General features: G+C 40.6%; 1 protein-coding gene and 1 long non-coding RNA gene across 5 annotated transcripts in view; one reads left to right on the forward strand and one right to left on the reverse strand.

The window, feature by feature from the left end:
- Positions 1-19,337, forward strand: part of LOC123601256 (tripartite motif-containing protein 34-like) — a 59,519-nt gene that overhangs the window by 30,223 nt on the left and 9,959 nt on the right. For all 4 annotated transcript variants that reach the window (XM_045484265.1, XM_045484267.1, XM_045484268.1 and 1 more), the window contains 6 exons: positions 59-154; positions 795-1,025; positions 5,273-5,295; positions 6,335-6,438; positions 7,031-8,989; positions 13,085-13,207. In XM_045484265.1, coding sequence (XP_045340221.1) covers positions 59-154; positions 795-1,025; positions 5,273-5,295; positions 6,335-6,438; positions 7,031-7,050 — 474 coding nt within the window. In that variant the 3' untranslated portion in view covers positions 7,051-8,989; positions 13,085-13,207. The remainder of the gene's footprint in view (positions 1-58; positions 155-794; positions 1,026-5,272; positions 5,296-6,334; positions 6,439-7,030; positions 8,990-13,084; positions 13,208-19,337) is intronic.
- LOC123601260 lies at positions 1,321-6,867 on the reverse strand. The gene is made up of 4 exons (XR_006714028.1): positions 6,807-6,867; positions 4,801-4,931; positions 3,977-4,074; positions 1,321-1,431 (listed from the first exon to the last, which is right to left on the reverse strand). It is a non-coding gene; the product is annotated as an uncharacterized LOC123601260 (long non-coding RNA).

A 19,337-nucleotide genomic window follows, 5' to 3' on the forward strand; every position in this document is an offset into this window, starting at 1 on the left:
CCTATGCTAATGCTGAGGAATCTCATAGCTTGACTATGGTGTGATTCCTGTCTCATAGGAGAAGCTCCAGGAAGCTCTATGGAAGCTGAGGGAAGACCAGCAGGAAGCTAGGATGTTGGAAGCTGGTATCGGAGAAGAGAGAACTTCCTGGAAGGTAGGAGATGTTTCTGAGGGAGTTTGACAAAAATCTAGACAGGACCTTGGGCTTTACTAACAAAGAGCCTCCTTCCTTTTTGTTCCCTGATAGTTTCTATGTCCAAAAGTCATTTGATTGGTCCTCTTCTTTATCCTTTCCCTGATAAGGGTTGGGGCTGAGAAGTGAACCTATTATAAATGAACACAGATGTTTAGAAGCAGGTATTCACATAGAAGATGGCTAGTGAATTCTGTGCTACATTCCTGTTGTGATTTTGAGTCTTTGATCTTTCTAGGGGAAGACATTTAGCAATGACTCATGGTTCTGTCCGCACCGTTCAGTTTTCAGCCAAGGGTGAAGGGGTGGGGGTCAAGAATAATATGAGGAGACTTGGTTGTCCTGGACAGCTGTGTGAAAGCTAAGCCACACCCAGGGATCCCATTGGGGCTCAGGGCTAGCCTCAATAATGCAAACTTGAGGCCATTATTTTGGAATGTGATGGAGAAAAGATGATAGGAAAAGTCAGCTTTCCCAAGAATTGCTCCCTGGCTTCTATTTCATTTCCCTGTGAGAACTTTCCAAAGAAAGGAGTTCTCTTTCTGGTTCTTAGTCTCGGCCTGATAGCCCAGGTACCTCTCTCTCTTTCTCATTCCTGAAGAAACAAATGCAAACTGAGAGACAAAGTATCCAGGCACAGTTTAAAAAACTGAAGGACATCCTGGAGTATGAGGAGCTGAGGGAGCTGCAGAATTTGGAAAACGAGGAGAAAGCTGTTCTTGGCAGCCTGGCTGAAGCTGAGGATGAACTGGCCCAGCACAGCCAGCTGTTGACCGGCCTCATCTCGGATCTGGAACATCGGCTGCAGGGGTCAACGATGGACATGCTGCAGGTAAGACTCGGGAAGAAGTGCCAGCACCTGAGATTTGAGAAAAATGAAGACCAAGTTTCCTTCTCTCCCGTGTTGCTTTGCTCTTCCTGGTGGTGACTCTAAGGTTCCTTTGGCCCTGCAGAGTACCCCTTTCCTGCATCTCTGTCAGAGCTTATAGGAATAAATAGCAAGGAACAATTGCATATTTATTTATAAAGTGCAGTGCAGAAATCTGACTGTGGAGAGAATTTGCTTCGTATCCAGGGATAGTCTATGGGCCTCTGTTATCTGTGATCTAGTGCTAAGGACTTATCTGGTACCTCTTCCCGATTCAGCTTGGTCACAGACAAATGAACTTCACATCCTGAGACTTGTTCTTCCCTCATAGAATGAACTAAGATTTTTCTTCTCCCTCCTTTTTTAGTTTCTGAAAAACAAACAAACAAAAAGTAAGTGGTGAAGGACTAGTATTATTTATTCTTAAAACATTCAATAGAATTCACCCAGTGAAGCCATCTCATTCTGGGCTTTTCTTTTGTAAAAGACTTAAAATAATATTTAAAAATATGTATTAGGTTTATTTACATTTTGTTGAAGTTCTTAAGTCAGTTTTTGTAATATATGTCTTTGTAGGGATCATTCCACTCTAAGTTGCCTGATATATAGACATAAAGGTGGTCATAATAATCACTTATAATACCTCTAGCTTTTCCAACACTCACAGTAATGTCCCCTCTTTGATTCCTGATTTTGGTGGTGTGCTTTTTTCTTTTTCTTTCTTTCTTTTTTTTTTTTGGTCAGTTTAGTTGTCTTTGGTCAATTTGTCTTTCTTGATTTTCTTCAAGAATCAACTATTATTTCATTGACTTTAGGTTTTTTTTTTAACCTTTCTGTGTCTTTTGTGTCTGCTTTTATCTTTATTGTTTCCTTTGTGTATGTATGTGTATGCACGCATGCATGCGAGTATGTGTGTGTTGGGTTTAGTTTGCCATCCTTTTTCTAGTTTCTTAAAGTAGAAACATTCTTTACTTATTTGAGACCATCTTTTCTGATAATAGTATTTAATGATATAAATGCACTGCATTTATTTCGTTTAGCATAATACTCTCTAGTTCCATCCATGTTGTTGCAAATGACAAGATTTCATTTTTTTTATGGCTGAGTAATATCCCGTTATATGTAGATATCACATCTTTATCCATTCATCAGTCAGTGGACACTTGTGCTGTTACAATCATTTGGCTATTGTAGATAATGCAGCTCTAATGCTACATTAGGGTGCATGTATCCCTTTGAATTTGTATTTTTGTATTCTTTGGGTAAATCCCTAGAAAGTGTGCGTTTAATTTAATAATACTTGATTTCTCACTTTTTCTTCTGCCGCAGATTTCAAATTTAATTTCTTTGCAGTCAGAAAACACATATTTTATTATTTCAGTATTTGAATGTATTGATACTTGTCTCGTGGACTAAAATAGTGTATGTCCACAAACTTTTTCTATATGAATTTGAGAAGAACGTATATTCTGCATTTGTTAGATATAATAGTCTATAGATGTCAGTTAGGTCAAGTTGGTTGATAGTATCATCCATGTCTTCTGTATCTGCAGATTTTCATACAAGTTATTCTGTCAGTTATTGAGAGTGAGCTATTAAAATCTACAACTACTAAATTGTCTATTTTTGTTTAATCCTTTCAGTTTTGCTTTGTGTATTTTGAAGCTCTGCTGTTAGGTACACATACGTTTATAATTGTTATATCCTTTCTTGACATACTGAACCTTTTATCATTCTGAAACTTCCCTCTCATTCTCTCATAATATTTATTGTCTTAAAGTCTATTTTGTCTAGTATTAATATAAATACTTGAGCTATCTTGTGATTACTGCTTGCATGGTATATATTTTTCTATCTTTTTACTGTATTTGTGTCTTTGGATCCAAAATATGGATCATGACCTGAGCCAAAGTTGGATGCTCAACCAACTGAGCCACCAAGCACCCGTATAATCATTGCCTTTTAATTGGGATGTTAAAACAATAACATTTAATGCAATTATTGGTGTTGTTGTATTTAAATTTATCATATTGCTATTTTCTTTCCATATGTTGCCTGTAGTTTTCATTGTTCTGTTTTCCCTTGACTAGCTTTGTTTGAGTTAAACAAATATTTTAAGTTTAATTTAAAATTTTCCTATTTCTGTGGGGGTTTTGTTTTGTTTTGTTTTGTTTCAGTGTTAGTTTTTTTTCCCCGTAGTAGTTATTTGAGTGATTACAGCATGCCTCTTACCCTATCATCATCTACCTCAGATTAATACTAAATTAATTCCAGTAAGATATGGGAACTTTGATCCAACATTGCCTCATTTCCTTTCTTGCTACAATACAGTGATACTTTTAATTTTTTTTTAATGTTTATTTATTATTGAGAGACAGAGAGAGACAGAGCACGAACATGGGAGGGGCAGAGAGAGGGAGGCACAGAATCTGAAGCAGGCTCCAGGCTTTGAGCTGTCAGCACAGATCCCAACGCGGGGCTTGAACCCACAAACCACAAGATCATGACCTGAGCCAAAGTCAGACGCTTAACCGACTGAGCCACCCAGGCGCCCCTACAGTGATACTTTTAATATGGGCACCTGATCCAATGCAGGGCAGTGCCATGCAGCCATAAGAGGTTTTTTTTTGTTTTAATTGGGAAGAGAAGTTCTTTTTTCTTCTGGAGTGTATATCAGGAGATTCATGTTTCCTTTATGAACTGAGAATAAAGTCAATTAAGAGGGAATAAGTAGAATTTGGAGAAAGACATAGGGTCCTGATGACAGGGTTTGAGCTTCAAAATTAAGCTTTCATTAAAGTTATAGCTGCCCCCAGATCCTTTTCTCTACTTAATCTAGTTTTGATTTTTGTCATATACAACACAAAAGCCCTAATACAGAGAGCATTTATTTTTAATGGCCTTTGTAGATCCACCCGTTGGCCTAGTTTTTGGTGACATGAGGGACGTGAAGTCTGAGGTAGAGGACATCAAATATACTGGTAGATATTTGTTCGAACAAATGAAGCAATATCTGTGATGATAAAGAAAATCAGATGGCTAAAAACTTTAAGAAAGTGGACTAAACTGAACTCATACTATATATGAGTTATGTATGTATGTATGTATTATGAGTATGTATTATGTATGTATGTTAACCAAATGGAATTTTAAATAAAAACTTGGGGCGCCTCAGTGGCTCAGTTGGTTAAGTGTCCAGCTCTTGATTTCAGATCAGGTCATGATCTCAGTTTGTGAGATCGAGCCCCATGTCAGGCTCTCCACTGACAGCATGGAGCCTCCTTGGGATTCTCTCTCTCCCTCTTTCTGCCTTTCTCCTGTACTCTCTCTCTCTCCCTCTCTCAAAAACATTTAAAAAATTAAAAATAATTAAATAAAAACTTTAAAAAATTAGGCAAAGGATGTGGACTGAATTGCTTGGTGGAGACTGAAGTGCGTTGTAAATATTGTAATGTTTAGGACAGTGACTGAATGGATATTGGCAACCTTATGAACAATGGAGTGTAAGGGAGGAGACGGTTTGGTTGGTGAATGGTAAGTTACATATTAGACATCCTAACCTACTTGTTTCTGTGGCCTGTTTACTACTGAAATCATTAACCTGCGTTTAAGAGACAAAACTGAGTAAAAACATAGGGTTGGAAATTAAGTGGACATGGGTGTGTGTTGAACTTAAGGGAGTGGACAAGGTCACTTACAGATAGCGTGTAATGAGAAGAGAGACTTGAAAAATGCCTACCTTCATATATTGCTCGTATCCTCAGCAAAGGCATGGAAGCCTCTTGAGGGATATTATGATTATTTACTCATCTTTGATTCTCCAAAGCCTGTCCTGATGTTTGGCAAATAATAGCAAATCCCTTTATGTTTCTATTGAATAAATGAAAGAGCCATGCATTATTCATATCATCTCATGCACTTGGGGAAAAAATTATGGAACTGTTGTTTTCCTCGTAAATATGTCTCCACTCCAGATACTAGAAGCTTCATGTTTTACTTCCACAAGGCTCAAAGCTGTTTCTACCTTTTAGGAAATCTGACAACCTCACAGGAGTCTTCTGGAATGATTAGCCTGGGTCTTATCGTTACTTATTTGCTCTCACATTGGGACCATCTTTATTCCCACCGTAGGGTTGGTGGGGATGTGATGATGCTTTGTAAGTGGGGAGGGCCTGTTACCTCTTGACTCATGTTTTCCCTTTTCTCCCTAGGATGTGAATCACCTCATGGAAAGGTATGTGTGGGGGATCAGAGATGGTGAAAGAGGTTTAAAGGCATTAGAGTTCTGTGGTGGTCAGTTAGAATAAAACATTTCTCAGGGCCGGACAATTTGGATGCATAGTTTTATGTGAAATTTCTGTTCACAAATTGTGGTTTGAGTGTTCTGTAACTGTTGAGAATAGACCAGGCTCTGTGGTAGAGAATTTGGGTGGTGGGAAGTCACACAGTTTGGGTCAGTAGCAGTATCAAGGCTAAGGCGTGGCAGACCCTTGTGACATGATAGCTTTTATTCACTTTGCATGCCCATATCTAACTCAGGTTCTCATATTTCTTAGGCGCTTGGCTTATCCTGGGAATGTCATATCTTCTTTATCTGCCAAGCACCCAGAGTTGGAGACAGCTCCCTTATATTTAAATTTCTGCCCTTGGAATGGAAGAGACCTTCTGTGCAGCTCTTAGATTTCCAAAAACAGACTCGAATCTCAAGAAATATTTTGGCCCTAGTATACACAAGTGATCCATCTTGATCTCATACATTGGAAGCCAGATTGGAAAGGTGGCATCCTTGTGTCTCAATTTTGCACACCTATGTGACAGCATCGAGTTTTTTCCTAACACAGGAAATTCAGGCCATCGTTAGTTTGGTGCTCAAGTTCCAAGTGTTTGCAAACTTTCCCAGAAAACCTGAAAGCTCAGATGTTATTCTGAGGGCTTTCCTGCTGGGAAGCAGAGTTTAAGATTTTTTTAAAGGTACCAAAGTTTTGTTTTGTTATATCCATTATTTCATGTAATTTTATATGATTTCTAGGATTTAGAGATTCATGATTTAATTTTGGAAACTGTGCCTCTGAGAGGTCAAGACCTTCCTAAGGTCACACAGCAGGCAACTGAGAGAGGGTAGGTGTGAACACTTTTCCCTGACTCTAAGGTCCCAAGTCTCCTGTTCTTTCTCAGGGTTTTCAGGGTTCAAGCGCTTCAGTGGGGTGAAGATAAAAAGTTGTGTGGAGGGACAAAAAGTCAGAAGTGTGGGGTTCAATTTTTGTCATCCCTAGGAGCAGGGTCTTGAGTCTGAAGAAACCAAAAACTTTTCTCAAGGGACAAAGGAACACATTCCGAGTTCTTGATCTGAAAGAGATAATACAAGCCTTTAAAAAAGGTGAGGAGTGTTAGAGCAAGTGGGTGGCTGTGGGAGTCTTGTGATGGCAGGGGCTAAATGGGGAAAAGGGCACAATTTCTGGGTATGGAGAGAGAAGACAAAGGAGACTGGATGTCCTGTGCTGATGATATGGTCATATTTCATTGGGTGTCTGGTTCATACTCTCCTTCACCAGTTCACTGTCTCACCATCATCCCCAGTCTTTCCCCTGATCTTCAGGGGAAAGAGATTTCAGGGCTGCCTCCCTTGCTTATGTTGATTGTGGGGTTTTGTTTTGTTTTGTTTTGTTTTGTTTTTTGAGAGCCGACACATGTTTAGCACTAGCAAGGTAAGGAGATATCAGTATCATCAAACCACCTTGTACTTACCACCTTTCAGAGTTTTTCATTCCTCGTAGGTCTTATGTTCCGAGACCCATATTTTCCCCTGTAACACGTAACGTACATATTGTGCTTCTTCAGTGTTATACCTCTCCCCGAAGACAGATTTTTCATAGTTCCCACTCCAGTTATTCCCAAGATCAGATCCCTCTCACAGGGTCACAAATAAAGCTACGTCATATCCCTCACCCAACCCTGTACTTTTTTTGCAGCTCACGTGATTCCACACTGACCCCAAAATACGACGTATTTTGGCATTTCTACGGGACGAAGACCAGTGAGATATATGTGCTGGTGGAAATCAAATAATGCATGTAACAGCGATTATGGTGTCCCGGGCTCCCTGGTTATCAGTTCGGGGAAACATTACTGGGAGTTTGATCTTGGGGGGTATATGATAGAACATGCCCAGAATCCAATACGATATTTCATGTTAGACGTACTTAAAATTACCAACATGTTTACTTTGGGTATCAACCTAATATGGCTACTGCGTTAAAGGGTTACAGAATCAACTTGAATATGATGCTTTTGAGGAGTCCTCCTTCTCTGACCCCTTCGTCTTAATCCTGGCCTTTCCTGTTCCTCCCCATTGTGTTGGAGTTTTCCTAGACTACAAGGCTGGCACCGTCTCCTTTTTCAATGTCACAAACCATAGGTTTCTCATCTATAAATTCTCTTCATGTTCCTTTTCTCAGAAAGCTTTTCTGTATTTCAACCCTGCGAAATATACTGACCCCCATGACTCTGTGCTCGCCAAGCTCTTGAACCTTCTTACACCCCTACTTATTTCTTTGTAGTTGCGCTTGCCTTAGGTACACCTAATGCATTGAGTCTGTCTCACCGTGTGTCCCTTGCTGCCTTCCTTTTCTCTACGTGAACACCTTCATTCATCAGCAGGGTGTACAATTTGCCTTGAATAATGTTTTTCCCAGTATGATGTTTGCATTAGGAAAGAATCCCTGTTCATAATTTTCCATAGTCCCAACGGAAAAAAAAAAAAAGGGCTGATGCCTCATAAAGATCATTATTGAGGGAATGACTCTGCCAAATTGTTACAATCCATTTCCTCTGTCATGACTAAAAAGATGAAGGAAAGCTTTTCAACAATTTTGATGTATTATCAAAGACCTAAGTGTAGGAATTATTCACTAAAGACTGAACCCTTAGTGGTGTGTCAGTGTTCTCATGATGCCTCTTACTTATCAAAGAGTTCGGGAGAAAATGAGAAAATATCATAAATAGTAAGAATGAAAGTTTATGTTCAGCGTGTCTAAGTTCCTGTCCTGTCTCCACACATAGCAAATGCAACCTTGAATAACATACATTAATGTTGTGTTTATTTTCTTAAAATAAGCTTGGTGTAAAAACTGCACTGTACTTAGGATCATTGTGAGAAAATAAATGTCATTAAAAATAAAGCATCTAGGGGCACCTGGGTGGCTCAGTTGGTTAAGCGTCCGACTTTGGCTCAGGTCATGATGTTGCAGTTCGTGGGTTTGAGCCCTTCGTCGGGCGCTGTGCTGACAGCTCAGAGCCTAGAGCCTGCTTCAGATTCTGTGTCTCCCTCTCTCTCAAAAAAAATTAAAAATAAATAAATAAAACATTAAAAAATAAAAATAAAGCATCTAAGTGTCTCAAATTATTAATAAATATTATAAATAAGTGCTCTACTAATTCCTAAAAAATATAAGCTCTGTCAGTGTCTCATGAAATTCTGTGGGATTCAGTTTTCTCATTTGTAAAAAGAAAAGAAAAAAAAAAGTACCTGATGTAGAATTGTGAAAATTAACAAACAGAATGTTTTCTAGTACATAAGCAGGATCCAATAAGGTGTCTATTCATTTTTTGGTTCCTTCTCACTGTGACCAAAATAAATGATCTTAAGAATACATATTAGCTTTCTTTCAACATTAGTACCTTCATTTTGTTTTAAGAAATAAAATAACTTCATTAAAGAATTTCAGCTTTCTTTAAATTTTAGCTGATTGTAAAATAAATTAATTTTTTTTGCATAGATACCTAGTCTTTTTTTTTTAATTTTTTCTGCAGTAATTCTGTTTCATTGAAGTTAAATATTCATTTGAGATGTTGGCCCAGCTTTAAAAGTTACTATTCACAGTGATGCCGTACAAGAAGTACAATCATGGGATTTCTTAGCAATGGTGTAGGTAAGTGTTTTGCTTGCCTGGTCAGCTTTCCTTTTGCAGTGACTTGAAAGTTCTCAGGAAGAGGGAGATCCTGCTTTCCTCCTTCGGTGAGATAGGAGGGGAGTTATCTCTGCAGTGGATGTCCATTTGAGGCTTGGTGGGATCCCTGTGTCTTTTAGCATTTTCATTTCCAACTCTTTCTTAACTCCGTTCAGAGCTACAGAGAGAAAAAGTGGGCTGTTGGTTAAACAGGATCTGCTCTCATTTCTGCTTGTCCACAAAATCCCCATCTGCTTCATCTCTGGATGACCTTTGACAACACAAGGGATTCCAAGGTGAATATTTCTAGAACCTGTGTGTGTGTGTGTGTGTGTGTGTGTGTGCGCGTGCATTCACACATCTCTATCAGCACTCATCCATGGAAACTGGAGGAAATTGATATTCTAAATTTTCCCTTTGACCTCTGTTTTCCTGTCACCCTATTGCTACAATGAGTAATCTGGGGAAATACAAAAATATCTTCTAGAAGTAGCAGAAAACCTCATAGGATCATAATAATGAAAGTATGTGCAAAATTATGAAATTACAAGTGTCCAAAGTGTATCAGGCAATCCTCCTTTTGATAGCCTCATCTGGGTCACTTCTGTAGTCAGGGACAGCAGATGATGTCCCTGCCCCGCTTCAGGACAGAAAAGGAAATGAGGAGACCTCATTATCATTTTTCCAGAGGGATCTAGGAAAGCCAATCCAATTGCTTCCTCTCCCTTACTCTTCACACTTGTAACTATATAGTGTGTTTGTGATCCTCTAGAGAAATTCTCAGTGCTTTCTGATGTGGAAATGTGTTGGGGTTTAGAGCCCAAGGTCAAGGAAGAATTCTTGAGATGTCTTCGGTGCAAAAAGGGGGTTTTATTAAAGTACAGGGACATGGGGCACCTGGGTGGCTCAGTCGGTTAAGCATCCGACTTCAGCTCAGGTCATGATCTCACAGTTCATGAGTTTGAGCCCCGCATCGGGCTCTGTGCTGACAGCTTAGAGCCTGGCACCTGCTTTGGATTCTGTGCCTCCCTCTCTCTCTCTCTGCCCCTACCCTGCTCATGCTCTCTCTCTCTCTCAAGAATAAACATTTAAAAATTTTAAACAAAAAGTAAGGCACAAAGACAGAAACTATGGGCAGAAAAAGTTGCCCTGGAGTTATGAGGAGTGATTGATTATATACTTGGCAGTTGGGGGAGGTAAAGTCAGGGGGAAGTTTCCAAAAGGACTTTCATATGCTCAAGAAGACTCATAGGATCCTGGAGGCCTGGCTAATAAGCTCAGGGTTTGTTTTTCCCTCTAGCCAAGCATTAACCTTAAGGCAGTAGGGAGTTCTGGAGGAATATTGTACTCTCTGGGCCTCACGTGTTTGTCAATGGGCTGCAGGTTATAAGGAAATTTTATTTTATCTGTCATTTCCTTCTGCCTTTGTTCCCCTACATCACTCTCTTTACCTGTATAAAGGAGGCTTGATGACTGGGCCCCTGCCCAGTTCTGCAATCTCTCCTCTCTTCACCCAGCTCTCTTGAGCCCAGTGCCCAGTCCTCTGGAAAAACCGACAGATTTCTGGATACTTGTGCCTCTGCCTGGGCCCTGCCCACCTGGAAGCAAAGCTCAGCTGAGGATACAAAATGGAAGGAAAACTTGTACCCTAGAGAAGAATTTCCAAAGTTGTCAACTTTTTTTTTTTAAATGAAAGGTAACTGCAGCTTCACATACAGGTGTGAGAAATAACCCAGAGACATACCTTACACACTTTTCTCAATTCCCCCATTTTTCAGATTCTTAACGCTACTGAGAAGACTCTTCCAGTTCTGCCTTTGATATACACGCACGCACACACACACACACACACACACACCTCATAGGCATACTTGTTTTCAGTTTTTTAACAGCTTTGAGATAGTGAGATGTTATTGACATAAACATTATAAACTTTTAAGCTGTACAGCTTGATATTTGAATACATGTATATGTTGTGAAATGATCACCACGAGCAAGCTAATAAACCTGTTCATCACCTCTACATAGTTACCAGTGTGTGTGAGTGTGAGTGTGTGTGTGTTTCCCCATTTCCTCCCGCCCCCAGCCCCTGACAACCACCATCCTAATCTCTACTTCCTACATGTTACACCATGTACCATGTACATGTTACACCATGTAAGTGACATCATGCAGTATTTCTCTTTCTATATCACAGGTGGACTTTTATTATAATTCTGGTGTTGCCACATACTGGCCCTTATCAAATAAAGTAAATTTAATGAGATACTCTTTCTCATTTATAAAAAAAAAAGTAATGAAAATTACTTGATGAGTTATTGTGAAAATTAGTAGAATATTTTTAATAATTGCTGCTGCCTCCTAACATAAGCAGCCATCTAGAATGATGTCTGTTATTTTTCTGGTTCCCTTTCATGAGGTAGCATGGGGCGGGCAGAGGACAAAGTACAAACTGGCACACCCGCTCCCCACAAGGTGGGATGTGTGTGACATTCTTTAGGCACTCCTGGCTGCCCAAGGACAAAGGAAAGGAAAGAAAAGAAGTGGCCAACTGATAGAGATCGCAGTCATACAGGACATGGGTCTCCATCAGTTTACAAATACCTTGGTAAATTACAAGAAAAAGGCAATCTTATCAATAGCCTAATCTCGAGAAACTTGTAGTCCCACATCACCCTTCCACAGTGATATGGAGAAGTCTATATGGTATAGTCTATTTTTGCTTTGTATATCTTGCTGACTATTGGAGGGGAGTGCAGGGCTTTGTGTGTGTGTGTTTGGTGTGGGTGTGTGTGTGGGTTTGTTTATGGGGTGTGAACAGGGGCAAGGTAAAGGTGAGTCAATTGTGAGGACTGAAGGAGAGGAGTTCCTTTATCCAAGGGCCTCTTGTTTCTCTAATACTCTCCTTTCTCTTGCCTCCCACAAGTCCCGTATCCATCCTTTTATTCCCTGTGAATCTCTGATCTGATCCCACATTCTGGGCCCCAGATGACTAATGGGTTCCCTCTAGACTTTGTGTGAGAAGCTTGTATGAAATACAAGAGCTTCCGGAATGTGAAGAAAGTGATGTTTGGCAGTAGGGGGAGTCTAAAAGCTGACTTTTAAATCAGGATCCCTTCTCTTCAGCTTTCAAGAACTCCCTTTCTTCCAAAACACAGATCCCAGTACCCATGATGCATATCTGAGGAAGTTTTGATGGGGCAGCTTTGGGCTATAAAACCTTGGATCAATCTGTCATTTGAAAATTACAGTTAACTATAAAGGACAGGAACTGAATTCTCCCAGTTGTAGGATTGAGACTGAGAGAAGAACCCAAGAACCAAATGAGAAGGCAGCCTGACCAATACCTTCATTGCACTCTTATGAGACCCTGAGCTAAGCAGTACCTGAATTTCTGATCTGCAGAAATTGTGAGATAATAAATGATTGTTGTATTTATTTATTTATTTATTTATTTATTTTCAACGTTTATTTATTTTTGGGACAGAGAGAGACAGAGCATGAATGGGGGAGGGGCAGAGAGAGAGGGAGACACAGAATCGGAAACAGGCTCCAGGCTCTGAGCCATCAGCCCAGAGCCCGACGCGGGGCTCGAACTCACGGACTGCAAGATCGTGACCTGGCTGAAGTCGGACGCTTAACCGACTGCGCCACCCAGGCGCCCCTGTTGTTTTTTTTTAAAAGAAAATTACAGTTAATAGAGAACCTGATGTTTTTGAGTGTGTCTGAGAAGAGATAATAAAAAACTTATGTGGAAGATGTGGGAGGGAATCAGAGGCCCAAGAGAGGGTGGGAGGGTGGGAAGATGGCACTGATACCCTGGGAACATCCCCTGAGACATCAGATTTAAGATGGGAAAAACTAGTGAGGAAATCTGAGCATGCCAGGTACAAGGAAACATGGGCTGGTAGGAAAGCTCAATGAGCCATGGTCCTCCTGCCACTCAAAGTCTATCTCTGATGCTAACCACATTGCTGTGATCCACTTTCCAGTTTACTATGCTCCCAAGGAGCAGGGAATAATAAATCCTCCTTAGGGCTCTGTGTCTCCCTCCAATTCCTGTATCTCCTGTTGCAGAGGGATACAAATGAAAGATCTCCCACTCTGGGCCCATGTTTTCAGCCTGAAAAAACCACAGGCCACAGGAAGTAATGTGGTTCAAGTGTACTGGTACAGAAAGATTAAACAACAGGCATTGAGGTAAGTATCTGAGTAAATCTTAGGAAGACACAGAGAAGATAAGAAAACCTGTTGGTTCGCATTTTTCAAAGGAGTTCATATAGATGTTAATACCAGAACTTCACATTCAGCACAGCAATTGTGTTAACTGCAAGACCAACAAATGAACAGAACCACGATTATCGTCAGCACACTCAATGCAACTAAAATTGTATCTATGGCTGGGTAACTACATATCTTTCTGTTTAAATGTCACTCCCTGTATGCAACACTTTGTAATAGATCTGAGGCAAGAAGGAACAAGGTAGAAAAGTTTCCTTCCGGTCTTCATAGAACTTACTGTTGTTTGGTGCAGGGCTGCATGAGGAGGGATACTCATTGATTGTGTCATATGATAACAAAGGTGATAAAAAATGCTAGCTCTCCAAATGTAATGTGTACAAAATTTAGATGATTATTATTGTTCTTGAGAAGCATCATACAATTTATTCGCTGTTAGCAAAAACTTACTTCATACCCAAGAAAGTGAAACTGTCAGTATGGCTTAGTGATTATGCCTATATGATTTTCAGTTCCTGCCTCATAGATAAAAGTGATTCAAGGAGTTTATTTATTTTTAATATTTTTGGTTATTTTTTTAATGGTTACTTATTTTTGAGAGAGAGAGACAGAGCACGAGTGGGGGAGGAGCAGAGAGAGAGGGACGCAGAATCTAAAGCAGGTGCCAGGCTCTGAGCTGTCAGCACAGAGCCCAATATGGGACTCAATCCCCCAATGAACCTTGAGATCATGACCGACTGAGCCACCCAGGTGCCCCTGATTCAGTGTTTAAAAGCCATGATTAGCTCACTTTTCTGTGTGATATGGACAATAACAAAGTATCTGTGCCTTAGTTCAACAAACCAGCTTCTGAGTCATGCTACATGCCTCACATCATATAATGTGTGAAGTTTACTGTGCTCTCCAGTTCTGCCAGTCAGGGACCCGTGATGGAGCTTCCACCATCATGCAGTTGCCCCATGAAGAGCATGTAATCTGAACAAGAACAAGATAGACAACAAAGCACGAAACTATGTGTACAAAGTATAAAATATTTCAGATCTGCCTTTGATAGTGTAAAAAAGACCAAATTTTTCCCAAAGGAAGTGGGGTAAGGTGGAAAAATTATGAAGGTGTGTTACTCAGTAAAAGATTATACTTGAGGGGCGCCTGGGTGGCTCAGTTGGTAAGCGACCAACTTTGGCTCAGCTCATGATCTCACAGTTCATGAGTTTGAGCCCTGCGCTGGGCCCTGTGCTGACAGCTCACAGCCTGGAGCCTGCTTCACATTCTGTCTCCCTGCCTCTCTGCCCCTTCCCCACTTGTGCTCACTCCCTCTCTCTCAAAAATAAATAAATAAACACACATTAAAAAAAAAAAAGATTATACTTGAGAGCTTGCTTGGAGGTCCTAGCAGGAGAGGGCAGATACTTGTGTCCCCTTAACCAAAGAATGGCCCTCCTCTATTATAGGGGAAGGTCATCCTCTTCCACTGAGCTCGCAGCTGTAGCTTCTGGAGGGACACACATGGAGCGGTGAGGGAGGAAGGGGACACCTGCCTAGCCAGCCAGATCAGCCGAATCAATTCTGGCAATCAATGGCGTGAGAGATGTCACAGGCAGATTACCCTCACATCGAAGATTATACTTGAATAGCACCATCTATTAAACTCCATGTTCTCATCTGCTTCCTACTCATTAGGTAACAAGGCACTGACTCAGTTCTACCATGATTAATTTCTGGAAGCCTTCTGTTTTTGGCCTGCCTGGATAAGAAACAGGAAATGGTTTCAATGATATTTTGGAAAGATTTTTTCCATAGGCGCACACTGAAGAAACTTTTAGATTTTATTTTTGCCATTTACAGTAATGGCTGCTAATGCTTACTAGGTCTGCTCATATTTACAGAGCTTTATAACTGATTATCTTTCCCATCACCCTCTGCATTACAAAAGCTCAGGTGCCAAGACTTTCTGGATCATTATTTTATCCTTTGTGACTTGCTTAGGGCCTGAATATAGGATAAGCTCAACAAATAATTATAGGATTGAATTGAAATGTTGAATATTCAGGCTATATCACTGTAATTCACATTTTTTTTTCTTACTCAGATATTCTTGCTGGAATAAGCTGGAGGAGGAATAAGAATGTTATGATTGGGTGCTTAGCTGGTGCAAGTCCTAGGACATACCCTTCCCTGGCATCCCACACGGTGCCCTCCCACTGTTACTATCTTACAAGTTTCTGTTCTGCTTCCTTTGTTTCATTTCCCCGTCTAAGATTTTGACTTTCATTTCTCACCTGGAGGGAAACTCCCTCACTAAGACCAGTGCTTTGACTTGCTGAGTGAATTATTGACCATACCTGCATCTGATCTCTGCTGAGTCAAGACTTCTCCACTTCAGCCTGAAGGTGTGTGGGGCAGTCTGTGAAGGCAAAGGGCAGTAAGTTTGGGAGGAATCGATTGAGTGTGTTTGGATGAGTTCAATTTGTGGTTCTGAAGCTGCTCTGAATTCACCAAAGAGCCAGCTTGTAGGTTTTCTGCAGAAGAGAGGTGCATTGAGTGTGGGGGAGGCATGACCACTAAAGAAGGGAGGCTTGAGAATGCAAAGAACCTTGTTTTTTTTTCTTGGAAGGATCATTACTTCTCCAGGCTGAATTACTCTCATCTTCTTTCTATTCTGTAGTTTTGACTTTTTTTGTCAAGGAGAGCCAGAATAACTTTTTTTTTCAGAAACAGAAAATCCCTTCCTCTTTTCCTCCAGAGAAACCTGTGAGATGGAGCCCTGTTTTCCCTATTCATAAAAGCCCAAGTTCCTGGAGAGAGTTGGCAGAGATGACGACCCTTATCTAGACTTGTGGGAGGGAAAGGGATCTTAGGGGCTGTGCCAAGGATAAGACCTCTTGAAACCCATCATTTTATACTTCTTGTCCTTGAAACTTCTGGGAAATTGTCTGCAACATTCCTGATAAATCACCAGAGTTTTGGCCAGGCTGATGAGACAGACTGGATGAGCAATCTGCTGCTCATCTCTACAGCTGGGAACCGGGATTCTGCTTTGGATTCTGTGTCTCCCTCTCTCTTTGCCCCTCCCCTGCTTGCTCTCTCTCTCTCAAAAAATTTTTTTGTTAATTAAAAAAAAAAAAAAAACATGACAGAACTCTGTCCTGTTAGACACACTTTTCCATTGCTTTTTAGCTCAACTCCTAACTCCTTTGTCCCTGCTCAGAGTAAGGAAAGGAGTTGGTAATTTTTCAGAAAGAACTCCATCTTAATCTCACCTCTGAATACCTTGTACGTTGATCTCTATGTTATATAATATTTTGATGTGCACTTTCCTTTCCTATCACTTTTCAGAAGTCATTGTTCTATGTCTTACATCTAGACCAGGTTTGTAATTGGTGTATATTAATTGCTTACTCAGAGGGCTAGCACAGGGTCCGATAGATGGGAGAAAATGGGTTTAAAATTTTTTAAAAATATTTTTGATTTAATTCACAAAGGCAAAAGCATATTGCTGTGATGAAAAAAAATGTATTAACATCTATTGGACATTCAGTAGATATTAAGCATCTCCAAAAAATTATATTCTGGGTGAATGGAGAGAAAGTAAACAGTAAAAGAGTAACACAGTTTGAGAAAATATGAAAACAAAGAAACAAGAGCACTAGTAGATAAGAAGTCCCACCACAGGGCTAGGTATCTACGCTGTGCCTTGATAAAAGGATTTGCAATTTAGAACAGATTTCGGGCTAGGTCTCAGTGTGGAGAGGTGATTTTGAGCTGAGTTTTCAAGGAAGTGATGGATTGAGGATGGATTTTTGCTAAGAGTGAGCAAGGCACATATAAAGCAGCCAGTGTAGGCTGGGGAGGAGTAGGAGCTGGGCTGAGAAGATGAGGCATAGGAAGGGATGTGTCACGTCAACCTAACTCGACCATGATAAAGACTGACTCCAGCTGAATGGCATGTATTTGAGCAGAGGAATGGCAAGATTGATGGATGCTTTAAAAAAAAAATCATTCCTGCTGGGTTGTAAACAGTGATGAGAGCAGACTGCATGAGATGGATGACAGTATCAGGGAGACTGGTGCAGAAGCTACTTCTGGAATCCAGGTAAAAGACTCAGTTGGAGGGGACATAATTTGAAGAGAATGCTTACAGGACCTTCTGATGAACCGATGGTGACAGACAGTGATGAGCCTGCCATAGCCTTATGGACATGGACTTCTGTGACAAAATGACTACTTTGAAACAGGTTGACCTCAGAGCTTGAGCTCTTGGGGGCAGTGTCATTAATGTGGGGCAGATTAAACCCTGGACTCTAAGGGGTGGTAGAAGAAGGAGGCTCTTCTACTCAGGAACAGGGGCAGGATCAAGTATGTCTACATTCCTCATAGGACTTTCTCCCCTTATTGTGGAGACACTTTTCATTTTTTTCATCTGTGCAGACACAGAAAGCCTCCATACAATCAGGATGTAGGGAGATAAGGAAACTTAGGATCTAGTTGGCCCTTACCCTACTGTAAAAACTCCACATTTGTACCATCTCCAAGGGGAGTATGCATTTGGGCTCTGTATCTGTCTGTCTGTTTAAGGTGGAGAGACTTTCAATGGTGTAACACTTCTTCAATGATAGAATAAAGAATACACGAAATAGGGACGCCTGAGTGCTCAGTTGGTTAAGCGCCTGGTTTTGGCTCAGGTCATGATCTCACGGTTCGTTGTTTTGAGCCCCGTGTCAGGCTTTGTGCTGATAATTCAGAGTCTGGAGCCTGCTTTGGATTCTCTGTCTCCCTTTCTCTCTGTTCCTTTCCAGTTCTCTCTCTCTTGAGTGCATGCAAAATAAATAAACATTAAAAAAACACATGAATAAGGAAACATAAGCACTTATATTAGTTTTCTGGGGCTGCCATAAAAAGATGCACCAGAAATGGTTGGCTTAGGTGAAATTCATTTTCTCACAGTGCTGGAGGCTAAAAGTACAAGATCAACTTGTTGGCAGGGTTGGTTCCTTCCATGGGTGGTGACAGAGGATCTGTTCCATGTCTCTGCTTGCTTTTGAAAGCTTTCTGGCAATCTTTGGTGTTCTCTGTAGATGCACCACCCTGATCTCAGCTCTTGTCTTTATGTGGCCTTCTCTATGTGTGCATGTCCATCTGTGTCCCCAAATTTCCCCATTTTATGAAGATGCAGTCATGTTGAATTAAGGCCCGTCATAATGACTTCACATTAACTTGATCATCTGCAAAGACACTATTTCCAAGTAAAGTTACATCTACACATACTGGGGGTTAGGACTTTGACATCTTTTGGGGGAATATAATTCAAACCATAATAGCACTCAATGTGTTTGAAACAGGACAGACTTTATCTTTCTATCTATGGCCTTCATTATATATTGATTCTTCTCTCCCATGACCAACGGTTGCCTCATTGCAATTTATGTTTCCTGAGTCTCTGTCATGTGTGTGACCCTATGAGTATATGTACCTGTTCTTTCCTCCCTAAAAACATATTCCTTTCTGTGCCCATCGACCTCCTTGTTGTATGTCCAGGTCAAGGTGAAATTCCATCTACAAATACAAGACTCCCCAGACCACCCATCTGGTCTTGAGGTCTCTATTCCTATACCCCCAGAGCACTGTGTGGCTGTCTAGTTCATACAGCCTTTCCCTCTGTTTGTCTTTGTTAACATCTGTGCAGTAATGGAGAGAATTCTGAAAGAGGATCCTGAGGATTGTATGTCCACTCAACTCTACCTTTTATAATAGAATGACGTCTGTAAATAGAATGATCTGGAAGCCATGTGATTCTATGTACACATGTGAAGAAAGATTCTATGTACACTCTTATTTCCCAGGGATTCTTATATAAGGAATAAATAGGTCAGAGTGACTTGTAAATGGTAATTGGTTATAAAACCATTAGTGACAAAATTACCTCCCTATTGTGATCCTTGCTGTTTCTGTAGGTGTCTCTGGGGAACGAATTTGAGGGCATGGGGAAGGCTCTATGTGGGACAGGTGTGTTAGGAGATAAATTCTTCTCAGTTATTAAAGAACTACTAATAGATAGGAAGAAAAGCTTATGGGGTACCTGGGTGGCTCAGTT

Source organism: Leopardus geoffroyi, chromosome D1 (genome assembly GCF_018350155.1).
Source record: "Leopardus geoffroyi isolate Oge1 chromosome D1, O.geoffroyi_Oge1_pat1.0, whole genome shotgun sequence".
NCBI lineage: Eukaryota > Metazoa > Chordata > Mammalia > Carnivora > Felidae > Leopardus > Leopardus geoffroyi.